Genomic DNA, 16,336 nt, shown 5'->3' with positions numbered 1-16,336 from the left:
TTTTTTTTCCTTTTTTCGGTTTACATATGCTTAAATGGTATTTTGTAATGATAATTTCTTTTCATTTTAGGAATAAATCATGTCAAGATCAAACAAGATCATCTCTGTTCAATCTATTGATGGACGACAAGTTAATTTCCAACTAAAAGTTAAAGTCGTTCGAGTTATCAAAAAGCTTGGTCAAGGATTTGACGCTGGAAAACCTGTTATGGAGCTCATAGTCTCTGATGATATGGTTTGTGTTTATTTTCTTTGTTTACCAAAAATTGTTAGTTTTTTAAAAAAAAATTTGTAATTTTTTTTGATTTTTTTGTTTCTTACAAATGTTTTATTCGTAAAAGGGCCATAAGATTGTCGTCAACATCCGTAATGCCCTGCTCTCAAAGTTTGATGAACTCATCAAAGAATGGGGCAATTATTGTATGTCCTACCCTGTTGTTGTTGACAGTCCCATTTGTTACCGATCCAAACATGTGAAACATGCGTACAAACTCATGTTTACTAAAAAAACCTATGTGTTTGAAATACCCACTAACCAATGGACTGGGAATAGTGGCTTGACTTTCATTCCTTTTGAGCATTTGATCGAGAGTGAGCTTGCAGCTGCAGTTTTTGCAGGTGATATATTGTTTATCATAAGCCTTTTTTTGTAGTTTGAATCCTTTATATTTGTAACTTACATCAATTTTTCATTTAACATTTTATGGTGTTTTGGATTATTGTTACAGATGTTATTGGACGAGTATCCTGCTATGGTCCACTTCTAGATTTCAAAAACAGTGGTGAATTAAAGAACAAGTACATAAATCTACAACTCAAGGATTTAGTGTAAATTTTTAACACCTTAGACTTTAAAGGAAAAGTATGTTTCTTTAATTTCAGTTATTCTTATTAATCTTTGTTACAATTATATAAGTTATTTAAATTCATTGATTAATAGTGGATTGGAAGTCGATGCAACTCTGTGGGGACAATTCGTCGTTGATTTCGAACACCATATCAAAAATGTCTCTGATGATTCTTCTGTCATCTTGATCATTCAGTTTGGAGTCACCAAAAACCATAACCGTTTGTACTTTTTAATACACCAAACCTTAATTGTTTTATTCCTGAAATCGTACGTATGATGTGCAATGCTGTGATTATGATCTTTGTGTAACTTTCATGGTTTTTGTCTAATATCTTTTGTTGTCTAAATGCTGCAGAAAAGCTTGCCGTGTCTACCAACTGGAATTACACCAATGTAGTTGTTGACAAAAATCATCCACAGATTGATGAGTTCATTAAGCGGTAAATTTTTTAAATAAAAATTTAAATACCGTTGCTCCTTACATTAGACAGTTAAACCCTAAATTTTTTAAGAAAAAAACAACTACCTTAAGATCATAAAATCAACTTTTGATTGTTAAAAAAATCTCTAATTAATTAAGAGTATTTTATATATCTTATTTAATCAATGCAGTGTAAACCAAAAATCATTTGCTAATCAATTACTACATTCATGGACCAATGTATTTCATTGAATGTAGTCAATTGAATGCACCCCACCATTTAATACAATCATTGGGACATAAATACATCATCATATGTATTTATTGTTTCTTTCAACTATTTTGTTTTAACTAACCAACCACCTCTTATTGTGTATATCATAGCCTCAATGAGATCCATTCTACTAACGATTCAGTTGGTTCCTTAGCTCCTTCCATTTCAATTATGCCACCTCGTGATCGAAATCCTAAATCTTGGTTTAAAGATGCAAAGCATCTTGGTTTAAATCAGCTAAACCTGACCATGGTAATTACTTAAATCATTTAATTAAACAGATCATTTATCTTATTTTCAATCTATGGTTTTGGTCTCATATGTAAAGAGAAGTTGATAACCAAAGTTTAGTGATCATTTTATGGTAGTCATATTACATGGAAACTTTACTGCATACTTTATTTTAGTAGTTTTTTATCTTTTACCATTTCATGTAATATAACTACACATCTAATGCCAATATTAAACTTTGTTAATCAAATAATTACATAAAGGTATATACATTGTTGAAGCCACAATCGACACCATTCTTCCCGACGATCTTTGGTATTACATTGTCTGCAAAAAATGTAATAAGAGTGCAAAACTTGTTACCCCAAACTATGATTTTACATTGGACATTGATCAGCAATTAGCTTTGGAGCGTAAGTGTTTCGATTGTAGAGATAAGCCGGATCCTGTCATCAGGTGAAACACAAATAAATATTAAAATTTATGGTAAGATATTGATTTGTGGTTTTACTAAACCTTTAATTGTGTAAATGTTTTTATACATAACAAGTTTAAAGTGCCAATCCATGTAGAAAATCCATCTGGCACAACCACTTTTACAGTATTTGAAACGGTTGTCAAGAAGTTCGTCACCAAAACAGCATATGATTTAATGAAGGAGTTGTCTGAAGATGATGATTATCCGGAACAGTTGGAAGCTTTGTTAGAAAAACCCTTCTTTTTAAGATAGAGGTTAGTAATTATAACAACGACCGGGGTATTCGTAATTACACCGTGAAAGATGCTACCGATGACCCTGAATATTTAGAAATCTTCCAAATATTCAAGGTAACATTGTTTTAAATTTATTTGATATATATAGTATTGATATTCTGTTTAATATGTCAATATTGAAATAATCTATTATTAATATGAATTAGGTTGATCATCGAATTGAAGTTGTTGATGCAGAACCATCATCTTCGACACTGACTTCTTCAGTTAATGTATGATTACTTTATTTTTTTTTACCTTTATTATAAGTTAGCATTATAATACTTATTAATTTCTACATTGTAGTGTGCTTCAAATGCATCAGCTAATGGTAGTCGGACAATAGATCTGAGTGAAGAAACGTGTTTGAGCCCGCTGCTCAAAAAAATCAAAAAAGAATTGTTAGCAACTCCAGGATCTGTTAAGTCTTCCACTTCCAAGGTAAAATGGTCCAATTGTTCTGAGAAACAACCCTAAACCCAAACAACATTGAAACTATTTTGGATTTGTTTCTATGAATTTTGAATTTCTGTCACCGATCATCAACGGCATGTAATGCATATACATATTTAATTCTTGGTCACAATTGAAATGCTGTTGACTGTATGTGTAAACACTTTAAGGCCCCAAAAGTATTCAAAACAATGTTTTGTACATTGTTGGATACTATTGTTTTGTGTTATTTTAACTAAACCAAACTTTGAAACTTCCAAATACATGTTAGCTAACATTCATCTTTTTGTTAAAATTATTAAAAAAACAATGTGATAGCCTTTTTTCCGTTTTATATTCCATTCTTGTGGAATATAAACTAAAACCTGTTTTATTTCAATGATCATAATAGGTTGTAAACTTCACTAAAGATAAATACATATTAGTTTTTTGTATTATATGACATGCCGTGTTTAATTTTTTTAACCACTCATTTAATCATTTTTAACTGTTACTTATTATTTGTGAAACATTTAATCATTTAATCTGAAGATGTATTAAATTAATTAAGTATACTTAGTGGTGCATATAATGTTGTGTAACCATAATAAGTTGTTATTCATTTTTTCATAAATAGTTGTTAATATATGCCATTTACACACTTCAAATACAACAATTATGTCTTCAAAATCATTGGTTAGTTTTAACAAAGTAAATATACGGATATTTACATAACAAAAGATTTTAAAAATGTACAAATGAAACCTATTTAGTTCAATGTAGATAAAACAATGTACTAAAACCTTTTGTCCATTGGGTAAAAGGGGTAACATTGTATACAACAACTCTTTTAACTTCTATAAAAAAATCGACAAGTCACCCTACACGTGCTCCGCCGATTTTGCATTAAATTCCCATGACACTTTGTATCCTATCACGTCGTTTCTTTTTCTCCCCATTTTAACTTTATAGATAAAGCTGTCAGATCTTCTTGAGATTGTTCCCTGTACTTCCTTCCTGATACTCCGCCTTCTTCTTCACAGTACCCTTTTCAAGTACCAAAAGAACACAAAAAGCATTTTACTAAATTCTCCATATTTCTGTGTTTAAAAAATATCAAATAAATGGAGGGAACACAAAATATCATTGTTGAAGCTCTTCCCCAAGACATGTTGGCCGAGATATTATCTCGGGTTGGGTGAGATTCATGTCAACAGATGTGTCTAACGAAAACTGTTTACAAAGCTTTTTTCAATGTCTCCTTTGATCCTTTGGTTTTTAAACGACTTCGCTTAGATACATTCCCTTTGGTACATTTTGGAAACCCTAAATTAAAACAATTTTTTGATATTTGTTTTGATTGTGGAAACCCTACTATGATTTTTCGATTGGGGTTAACTTCTCATTTTAATTATCCCTCTACCGACTTAGGAATTAATTTATTAAAACAAGCTTCTGATTTGAAATTATTAGAAGCTATATATGTTTATGGTTTGTTGATGTTTGCTAAGAAGCAAATCAAGGCAAGGGATGATGGTTTACAATTACTAAATCAAACCTTTCCATTGTTGCCTGATATGGTGTTGCCGGTTCGTGTCCGGGTTTTTCAACTGCTCCGCCATTTATGGTTGTTTAACCGCCAACCATTTGAGGACGTTAACAGTAGGTGCCCTCATTTAGACCACGAAGGTTATTTTGCAGATGCACATGGCTGGGAAGAACAATTGCACCCACCGGAGTGCATGTCATGTTATTGGTCTTATGAGTTGAGGGTTTTTGTAAACAAGTTTAATTTTATATAGTGTATGTGAATGGCTACTTTTTGACATGGAAGGTGTTCATATTTTGTATTAAAATTTTTGGACAGTTTAATGAAACCCTCCATTGTTCATCTTCTTAACACTTGGTCACAATTTCTGCTATATCACATTATGTATGTTTCTGCCTTTTACTTTTTTTAACGTTGGCCACCAATTTGAATTACATTCACATAGTTGTCACTTTGGCATATACAACTACCGAATTGGTTACATTTGACATACAAAAATGAATCTCCATTGTTACAATTACCTTTGACAGTTACATTTGACAAACACAATGTGACAAATGACAATGTCCAAAACTCAGATTTACTGAAACTAACAAGTTGTCACAAAGACGTATTCGAATCTGTTAGACAAATTGGACCATTAGCAATAAGCAACCATTGATACTGAGTTAAGGGACCATAACTTTTATTTATAAACCATTGAAAACATCTTTCAAACTCCATTACCTTCGTACATAAATTATAATCGAATACAAATGGTATCATTAACCAAGCATTGACCAAGGATTAACCAAGCATTGAAACACCTTAAACCAACATTGGTAACAAGAACGGCCCAACATTTATATAATCCATTAACTAAAATAAGTGATATTGGAGTTGACAACTTTTTGAATAAAATGATGATTACATTATTAGTCGTTTTACTTACTAATATGTTTTAGTTCATGTTACCAATATAACCATTTAAAAAATATTATTGCTTTTACCTGTTGGATTTAGTAACTAACCACTTATTCAAAATTTGAACTTCTAAATTTCAAATTATCAAATCTACACATCAACAACATCTTCAACAATCATTAAAATAATAGTTCGTTCTTTGATACAAGTTGAGGGAAATGGATAGGGTTTGTAGAAGATCTTCACGTCTCAATGGATCAAAACCAAAAGAATGAACAGCTAACGAAGAACATTCAATTAAGAGAAAAAAGCCATTATCTAATGAAGAAACGGACGTTAATGGATCAAATTCAGGTAATCCTTACCTTACTTATGAAGTTACATTAACAATTTCTGTTTTTTACCATGTTCCTTATGAAGCAAATTGTGAATATTATTACACTTTTATGGTTCTTAGCAATCTCCTCCACTGCAAAGACAATTGTTAGTAACATTATAATGAGACACAAAAAAAGACAACAACAACAATTGGCCAAGAATGCACCCCATCGCGTTCAATACTAACAGGTTTATTTGTTATTAATACTAAAGTCATTTGTGTGTTTTGTTTGTTTATAAATCTATATTACTTTTCTGGGAAAAAAATAGTAAAATATATGTATTTGTTGATTCAGATTTAACCAACACAAGCGGAACAACGTTTGTTAATTCATCTACAACACAATTTACATCAACTGTCGGAAAAGAAAACATGTTTCAAGATTCGATATATAAACAGGGTGAATGTCCACATACTATTGCAACTCCTGCACCAAAAACACCAAGTCATAGATTTTTTAGTCAATCATTTACTAATAGTGAACAACGTGAATCTACATCGAATAGTCTATGCAAAGGTAATTATATTCGAGCAATGTTATATTTGATTTTTCTAAAATTAGAAAAGTTCTCATAATTAGTGTTGATTATCTATCTTTAGATTCACGGTCAAAGCGAAAATATATCAACAACCAACGGAGGCGTAATACTAAACCCATTGCCTTCGAAATCGAATAGGAGGTCTACCACGGTAAACAGAAATCATCGTTCAAGGGAATTTCTAAAGGTTCTCATTTGTTATTTTTAGATTGATTCATTGTTCCCTTATTAACTTTTTGAAAAGATAAACTAATTAACTGTTATCTTTAACAGAGTATGTTGATCACGGAGATCTTACATATATAGTTCTGCTTGCGGTGGTAAATTATGGCTTCAAGAGACTAAACGTGGGAAATAGACTAAAGGTGTAACCGGTGCATTCTCACTTTGTTATCTTAAAGGTAAAATAGCTCTGTCAGAATTCACCAAGTCGCCTCCTAAATTAATTTGGGATCTATATACCAACAACCATCCAAAAAGTAAACATTTCCTTGAGAATGTTAGACAGTACAACATGATTTTTGCATTTACTTCCATGGGTGGAAAGTGGACAATCGGTTCAATAATAATCGTGGACCTTATACATTTCGAATTAATGGACAAAATTTTCACCAGTATGGAGGATTATTACCAACTGTTGGTCTCAAACCACGTTTTCGACAGTTATACATATATGATACTGAAAATGAAGCAAGTAACAGGAGAGACACAATCAGGTATGATTAGTCTTATTCATATATTGTAACATCAAATAATAGGAATACCAAAATCATATTCATAATCTAAAAACGTCAATTTGTTAATGCTTGACTTATTAACAGCGGGAAAAAAAATACAAACGCAACTTCTTCACGCAACTCACTAGACGAGGAACTCATTGTTCAAATAATGCAAGTTCTTGATGAACATAATCCTCTTGTCAAGACTTGGCGGATGGCCTGTGAACGGTTTAAAGATGATCCTGATATGCAGTTGAAAATAAAATTAATTGGTAAACGAACCAAAGATGGCCGTAATTACAATTTGCCGACGGTTGATGAAGTTGCGGCACTTATTGTTGGTGATATCAATGTATCTTCCTTTGACGAAAGGGAGATAATAATTGACAGTCATGTTAATGGCTTAAAAAGAATCTCGGAACTTCACACCGAATATTTAGCTCTACAATATCGACTTCTTTTTATTTATGCAGAAGATGGGTACCGTACAGACATACTTCACCGTGATGTCGATGAGTGTGAGCATACCACACGGTAGAAAAAAAAGGTTACTATGCGTGAATTTTTTGCATTTAAACTTCAAGAACGTGCTGTACCAACACTTGTGCACTTGGGTCGTAAGTTGTATCAACAGTTCGTAGTAGATGCTTACACTATGATTGAGGCAGAAAGAATATCATACATAAGGAAGAATCAAAAATTTTTAAGAGTTGATACATTCACCAACATAATGAATGCAACATTATCGGGTGATGCGGTGAACAGTATGATGGGAAATATGATCAAACTTCCATCCTCTTTCACGGGTAGTGCTAGATATATGATTGAGAATTATCGTGATGCTATGGCACTTTGTCGTGTATTCGGCTATCCCGACTTATTTTTAACTTTTACATGTAATCCAAAGTGGCCTGAAATCACAAGAGAATTGGACGGGACAGGTTTTAAACCAGAAGACAAACCATCGTTGTGTGCAAGGATGTTTAAAATGAAGCTCGACCATTTAATAAAACATATAAGGAAAAAAAGGATTTTTGGTACTTTGAAAGCAGGTTTGACTATTAACTTTATACTACTTCTCAAATTTTATTATGTGTTAGATTCATTTATTAATATTTAATGCTACATACTACTTCTCTAAATAATAATATACAACACATTTTACATCATCCTATAATACAACACTGACTTATTAATCATTATTTTGTTTATTTTATAGAAGTCTATACAGTGGAATTTCAAAAGCGTGGTTTGCCTCATGCCCATATATGCTTATTCCTTGATCAATTTAGTAAAATACCTCAACCAGAAGATGTAGATAAGTATATATGTGCTGAAATACCGGATGAAATCAACGAACCTGAACTTTATCAACTCGTGTCAGATTTAATGATGCACGGGCCTTGTGGGAAAAAATCCATCTTGCACCTGCACTGATTCACAAACCAAAATATGTACAAAAAGGTTTCCAAAACCTTTCTCAGATGTCACAAAAACTGATCAAGATGGTTATCCCATCTACAGAAGAAGGAATGACAGAAGAACGATCAGAAAATAAGGTCACGATTTGGATAACACCTATGTCGTGGCTTATAACCCTCAACTAATAAAAATGTACCAAGCACATCTCAATGTAGAGTGGTGTAACCAAGTAGGTTCAATTAGAAATTTGTTCAAATATATCAACAAAGGCAATGATAAGATTACAGCACAACTATGTGATCAAGAAACTAATGAAATAAAAGAATACTATGATTGTCGATATGTTTCATCTTGTGAAGTGATGTGGAGAATTTTCTCATTCGATATACATCATCATAGCCCGTCAGTTATAAGACTACCGTTCCATTTGGAGGGAGAACAACAAATAATTTTTGATGAAGATGAAGTAATAGAAGATGTAGTAGAAAAACCATCTGTCAATACATCAATGTTTCTTGAATGGATGAAGTGTAATGTTGTCAACCAAGAAGCACGTTCGTTGACTTATGTTGATTTTCCAACAAAGTTCATTTGGGACAAAAGCAACAGGGTTTGGAGGTTGCGCAAAAATAAAACCGGTGCAATTGGACAGATTCATCATGTCGCACCAGCTTCTGGTGATCTTTTTTATCTTAGAATTCTACTAAACAAAGTTAAAGGTCCAACTTCGTATCAAGATATCCTTAAGGTAGATGGTATCCTATTTGATAACTTCAAAGATGCTTGCTACCATTTAGGTTTATTGGATGATGATAATGAGTATATAGAAGCTATTAAAGAGGCTTTTTTTGGCGAGGGTGGACATTTCGTTAGAAATTTATTCGCACAACTACTGTTAAATAACATTATGAGTCGTCCGGAAGATGTATTTGACAAAACATTTGAATTTTTGTCGGTAGATGTCGTTCATCCAAACAGACCAGGTAATGATATTTAAATTATATCATTTAATATTTGACATCTTTAATATACTAATTAATCAAATGTAATTGATTGCAGGAACACAGATTAGGATCGAACTTTTGAAAGATTTGACTTTACAAGAGATCGAAAGATTACTTCAGCGTAATGGTAGTTCATTGAGAAGTTTTAGTTCCATGCCTGTCCCATCATATAATATAAGGAATATTTCTGAAAACCATCTTATTATAGATGAGCTCTCATACGACAAAAGTACACTTGAAGTTGAACATTCGCATTTCATTACCAAGTTAACAACCGAACAAAAGGATGCATATCATAAGATAATCAAATCTGTTGAAGAAGGTATGGGAGCTGTATTCTTTCTGTATGGGTATGGTGGTACTGGGAAAACATTTCTATGGAAAACACTAACGGCTGCATTAAGAAGTCAAGGAGAAATTGTTTTAAATGTTGCGACAAGTGGCATTGCAGCTTTATTGTTATCTGGAGGTCGGACCGCTCATTCACGTTTTAGAATACCACTACAACCGACAGATGAGTCCTTTTGTACGATTATCCCAGACAGCAATTTGGCAGAGCTCATTAGGAGGGCAAAACTTATTATTTGGGATGAGGCCCCCATGGTGAACAGAATGTGTGTTGAAGCATTGGATTGATCTATGCGTGATATATGCCGTCGAATTAATCCTCAGAGCATGGATACTCTATTTGGGGGGAAATTGTTGTGTTTGGTGGTGATTTTTGACAAATATTACCTGTCATTCAAAAAGGTACAAGACAAGATATAGTTGCTGCATCACTCAATTCCTCCTATTTATGGAATCATGTTACTGTTTTGAAACTTACAGTTAACATGAGATTGGGTGGAATTGCAACATCTTCAACTGATGCCGATACTAGAAAGTTTTCTTAATGGATACTAGACATAGGCAATGGGAATGTCGGTGAATCTGAAGAAGGGGTTTTTGATATTGAGGTTCCAGAAGATCTTTTGATAACTGATTTTGTTGATCCAATCGGTTCTATGATCTCAACTGTTTATCCTGAATATCTTCTTAATCTTTCAAATCCACAATATTATCAACAACGTGCTATTCTTGCTCCAACTCATGAAGTTGTGGACATCATTAATGATAGAATGATGCATTGTTTGGAAGGTGAAGAAAGGTCCTATTTGAGCTGGGATAGTATATGTGCCTCACAAAGAGACACTGACTTCAATAGTGAACTATACAATATTGATTTTCTAAATAGTATTGAAGTTGGTGGATTACCAAAGCACAATCTAAGGCTTAAAGTTGGTGTGCCAGTTATGTTGCTTCGAAATGTCGATCAAGCTGGAGGTATGTGTAACGGTACATGGTTACAAGTTATAGAATTAGGGGAAAGAATTATCAAAGAAAAAATTTTAGCTGGTACAAACGTGGGGAAAATTACAGCTATATCGCGTATGCTAATCGTTCCTACGGACAAGAGAATACCTTTCAGATTCCAAAGAAGACAATATTCGTTGTCGGTGTGCTATACAATGACCATAAATAAAAGTCAAGGACAATCACTCAAGCATGTCGGTTTATTTCTACCAAAACCTGTCTTTAGTCATGGACAACTATATGTTGCACTTTCACGGATAACAAATTGGCAAGGAATAAAGATACTAATTCTAGACGAGGATAATCAAATATCAAACAAAACCAAAAATGTTGTATTCAAAGAAGTGTTGCAACACTTATAGACTTAAAATTAGGAAATGTTTTGATTGTATTTGAGATTTGGCCATCATTGAAATATAATGTATGTTTAATGTTTCTTTTGTTAGAAATTAGTACTATGTTTCATTTTTATTAGATCATTTAACTCTTAATTACATATCATTACTTCTAAATGTTTGTATTCACATTTTTAGAAACAACTAACAATTGTGACTCGAATAAATGAACTATATAAAATCATGTATGATATAATAATCAAACAACCTACAAAGAAAAATTGTTCGACAAATTAAAATTATATTATTTTTGATTCAAAAAATATATTTTTTTTATTTGTTGTAAGTTGATACTAATTTAATAAAAAATCATTTATAGTAAAGTATATTATATCCCCCGTGCATCGCACGGGCTCAAAAATCTAGTTATATATATATATATATATATATATTAACTGTAAGTAAATAAAAGTTAAATTATATTGTTATTTTTTTTGTTTGCAGAGGAAACCTCCCTAGCAACAACCACATTAGGTCACCACTAGCGAGTAAAACCTCTGGATGAGGAGCCCCCAGAGCGACGAGACCCGTAACCGGGTGAATTGCGCACATTGGCACCCCCTCTAGTCAAGAGCCCAATTAATTCAATCTTGAACATTACCAAGAATTGAACATGAGTCTCCTATTTCATGGAGAACTTGTAGCCACTTGAGCATAGCCAATGTGGTTTATATTGTTATTTGTGTATTCATAAAACCAACATGTTATAGGTAAACTATCTCAAACAACAAGCAATAAAAACGTAACTCTTGAAATTCATAAAATCAACATGATATTGAAAGTTTAAATGGTACACAATAACTAGTGCTATTTGTAACCTTTTGAGTTATGAACGTTTGAGCTTTTGAATTAAATAAATCGCAATTCGTATGAAAGAGTTATGACCATAATGATAAATGCTCGTCGGATTTGCGATCAACAATTTACTTCAGAAGAGTTAAAACATTGAAACCTCACTAGCAAGATATATTGGGATATTGGGGGAAGTTCAAAACGATCATTGATTACCCGGTTAAATCGCATACATCTGAGTATGGAAAACCCCATTTCCCGGCTAGTTTGATCCAACCAAAAAATTTCTCGACTAGTTTGAACGGAAAACATCTTATTCATTTACCCCCTTTACTTTTAAGATAATTTTGGTTGGAAAACCATGTGTACTTTTAAATCATATTAACGCAGCAGATAGTTGAAATAATAATCAATTATTATTTTATAAACCATTTACAAAATTAAATATTTATATATTTAAATTTAATAAAACATGCACATGATTAACGATCCCAAAGATCCAGTTACACCATAATAATTTTCATGAATATAAAATCATAAGGTGAGTTAACGATATACCTTTCTTGAAGAAATCGATGAATGGAGAGAAACCTACGATCAAAAGTATGACCGTCTCTTTGGATAGTCCACACTACACTTCAAACAACGTCAATGGATGCTAGTCCAAACCCAAGTAAAGTATTAATATAATCAAATTATATTAATACAAGAATAAATATATAATACTTCATATATGTCTTCGAATTACAAGGTAAGAGTTTTAGGTGAAAAAGTTCTTATGCAAGAAATGAGAATACGTTCAAAATAGAATGATCATATTCAAAAGAATGACTCTCTCTGAAAAATGAGCCCATAGTCTTCATTTTAAAGCAAATAACAAGAACCTTTTTTCATATGAATGTAGACTCGTGAATGTCTTTTGGAAAACAAAAGATATGAAATATATTATAAAGTCGTATTTCTCAAATACTTTAGGGGTATATTATGTAACTTATAATTAATAATTTCTTTCATTTCCCTTTCATGTGAATAGTAAATTAATTAATTTCGATTCATTTACTATTCATATGAATAGTAAATGAATTAATTTCGATTTACTATTTTGTTACTTGAGTAATATATATACATCATATATATATTTTATTTGACGTCTCGGTGTATATGTGTGTGACCCCGAAGGCTCAAATAAGGTTGGCCATATAGTTATATGTTGTACCTTGCACATTAATCCTACAGACTCCCACTTGTGCATGGCACAACACCAAGTAACTATACAAACAATGGTAAGCGTCTAGCAACACGTCATTGTCCCCAAATTCATGTGAGGGTAGTTTCTCGAAACTGTTTATGGTAAGTTTTAAATGTCATTCGTCCTTTTGTTTCTGATACTTTAGTTAAACTTGAGATATGGATCATCGGTCATTCTCATTTGTTTAACAATTTTGTTTCTCGATCTTAGAACTGAATTAGATCACCAAATTAATTAAGTATCATCTTAATTACATCTGGGTGTGGCCACATAAATATCTTATTCATTCATCGAGGAGCTCAAAAAGTATCTAACTCTAAATATTTAAGAGGAACAAATCCTATATTGCATACACGTGTCTATCACGAGCTTTACATTATATGCAATAATGGCCTTTATAACAGACTTATTCCGGACAACGTTTAACCATATCAAAGTACAATGCTACACTCATCAAGACGGGCATGCATCTCAAGTCTAAGGACACAAAGACATAATCACTAAAAGATTCACTACTGACTACGATCCATCAATGAATACATATGAATTTTGGTCTCAAAAGTTAACTATTCATCATCAATGAATATAACCAAAATTTCACATTAATTTTAATTCATGTTATTCCCATAACATGACCGATTATGGAGATTTTGAATAATCAACAATTATTCATGGATTAAACATGCTAATATAGAACACAGTGATATAAATGAAAATGATCATACCAACTATATATCAATTCATTAATATAAAACTGCTTAATGTTCCAAAAATATCCAAATACTAAATTACAAATGAAAAAGATCAGCAGCATAACGAAGTTCAGTATTACTAGAATGATCATCATGCTTGTTGAGCATCATGGGCTTCATGAACGGGTCAGCCACATTATCATTTGTATGAACCTTTAAGAATACTAATATCATTCCTCTTAATGACTTAATGAAATGTAGTCAAACTTTTGAAGAATGTGCCAGATACTTAAATGTACATGTGATTCTTTCAAAAGTATATTAACACTCGAACTATCATAGTACATATTATAGAAGATTAAATGTTGTGTACTACTCTGAGTATAACAACAAACTTCCTTATCCAGACAGCTTTCTGAGCAGCTTCTCAGTCAACAATGTATTCTGCTTTTGTTGTAGATTGTTCAATAGTGCTCTGCCTAGAGCTCTTCCAATCAACTGTCTTGCCCATCATGACAAAGAAACAATGTGACTGGTTCGAGAATATTCTTGATCAGTTTGGAAACTAGAATCAGTATAAAACTTAATACTTAACTCTTCTTCCAAACCACCGTAAACCAAGAACATATCATTAGTACTCTGAAAATACTAAAGAATATTCTTAACAACAATCCAATATACTTCATCTGGATTATGTTGACAATGACTCGTCAAACTCAAAACTAATGAAACATCGAGAATAGTGCATATCATGGCATACATAATGGATCATATAGCTGAAGCATATGTGATACATTTCATTTGCCTCATCTCATCTGCTGTGATAGGACTTTTGAGACTTTCTCATGGTTATGCCCTTTTGCATTGGCAAAGCTCCATGCTTGGAGTTTTGCATGCTAAATCTCTGTAAGATAATGTATGTACTTTGATTCAAACCAATAAGCCAATTGGATCTACTGTATAGATCCTCATTCCAATAATATAAGTAGCTTCATCAAGATCCTTTATGGAAATACATTTTCTAAGCCAAGACTTGACATCTTGCAAATTAGAATGTTATTTCTAATAAGTTATATGTCATCAACATATAAGATCAAGAAGACTACTCTGCTCCCACTAGCTCTAATGTAAACTCAGGGCTTATCTTGGTTTTGAGAAAAATTAAACACTTTGATTTTCTCAAATAACATAAGATTCTAGCTCCTGGATGCTTGCTTTTATCCATAAATGGATTTTAGAAGCTTGCATACTTTATTAGGATGCTTAGGATTCATAAACCCTTCCGCATGAACCATATATACGTCCTCGCTTAGGTCGCCATTTAGGAAAGCGGTTTTGACATCCATTAGCCATATTTTATTATCATGAAAGGTAACCATGGCAATAAGTATCCTTATTGTTTTAAGGCTCGCGACTGGTGAAAAACTTTCATCATAACCTTCTGTCACCAATCGAGATTTAAAAGTGTTTACATTATCGTCCATATCAGTCTTCCTTTGAAGACCCATTTTTACCTCATTGTCTTACAATTGGGTAGAAGATCAATCAAGTCTCATACTTGATTATCCTTCATGGACTGCATATCTGTATTCATAGAATCTAGTAGGGATGGCATAGGGCCGGGTTTGGGCCGGGTATATGTAATCCCAGTCCGAAACCCGATTAAGAAACTATGTCCCAAACCCGGTCCCAAACCCGGCGGGTCCCATTTACTTACTAACTATCGGGTTTCGGGTTTTCCCCGCGGGTATTCGGGTCCCCATTTATTTAATAGTTATCGGATAAATAGGTTTCTCCATGAGTATCCGAGTCTATATATATATATGCTTTCGAATAGCGATAATCATTATTTATTCAATATAAATTATATATTGTACAAATAAATGTACAATTTACATGTAGCACGTAAAGGGTGAACCAACAAAACCTACATAACATGCAGGCTTCAACAAAACTCATAGAACATGCATGCTTCATTGCTACAGCAAAATTTGCTACATAAACATTCGACACTGTTACCATTATTTATAATAATAAATATAGATATATAATAAAATTATATATATATATATATATATATATATATATATATATATATATATATATATATATATATATATATATATATATATATGGGGGTCGGGTATACGGATTCGGGTCATATATCGGGTATACGGGCCGGGTAACCGGGTTTGTATCTAAAACCATACCCGAACCCAAACCCGGATAAATTTTTAAAATCATCCCCATACCCGGCCCGCGGACCCGCAAACTCGGCCCGAACCCGGCCTAAAAATGTCGGGTTTCGGGTTTCCCCATCGAGTACGGGTCTTTTTGCCATTCCTAGAATCTAGTTATTTTCATATTCAGGATCTGATA

The 16,336-nt window shown here is 32.6% G+C and overlaps 1 protein-coding gene across 1 annotated transcript; it reads left to right on the top strand.

Annotated features, from left to right (window-relative positions):
* Nucleotides 1–8,662: 8,662 nt before the first annotated feature.
* Nucleotides 8,663–11,709, top strand: LOC139868869 (uncharacterized). Its single transcript, XM_071857209.1, has 4 exons — nucleotides 8,663–9,455; nucleotides 9,532–9,945; nucleotides 10,380–10,799; nucleotides 11,669–11,709. Exons 1-4 carry the CDS (start codon nucleotides 8,663–8,665, stop codon nucleotides 11,707–11,709), a joined length of 1,668 nt encoding a protein of 555 aa, XP_071713310.1.
* Nucleotides 11,710–16,336: the final 4,627 nt, after the last annotated feature.

The sequence above is a fragment of the Rutidosis leptorrhynchoides genome, chromosome 9, assembly GCF_046630445.1.
Source record: "Rutidosis leptorrhynchoides isolate AG116_Rl617_1_P2 chromosome 9, CSIRO_AGI_Rlap_v1, whole genome shotgun sequence".
In the NCBI taxonomy this organism is placed as follows: Eukaryota; Viridiplantae; Streptophyta; class Magnoliopsida; order Asterales; family Asteraceae; genus Rutidosis; species Rutidosis leptorrhynchoides.
The sequence above is the reverse complement of the archived record's forward strand: the minus strand, read 5'-3'. Positions and strand labels throughout refer to the sequence as shown.

Coding starts and splice junctions, on each gene's coding strand:
- LOC139868869 (XM_071857209.1), top strand. CDS start 8,663: ATGTACCAAGCACATCTCAATGTAGAGTGGTGTAACCAAGTAGGTTCA. Junction 9,456..9,531: donor CGTTCATCCAAACAGACCAG/GTAATGATATTT, acceptor AATTGATTGCAG/GAACACAGATTAGGATCGAA. Junction 9,946..10,379: donor AGCTTTATTGTTATCTGGAG/GTCGGACCGCTC, acceptor AATGGATACTAG/ACATAGGCAATGGGAATGTC.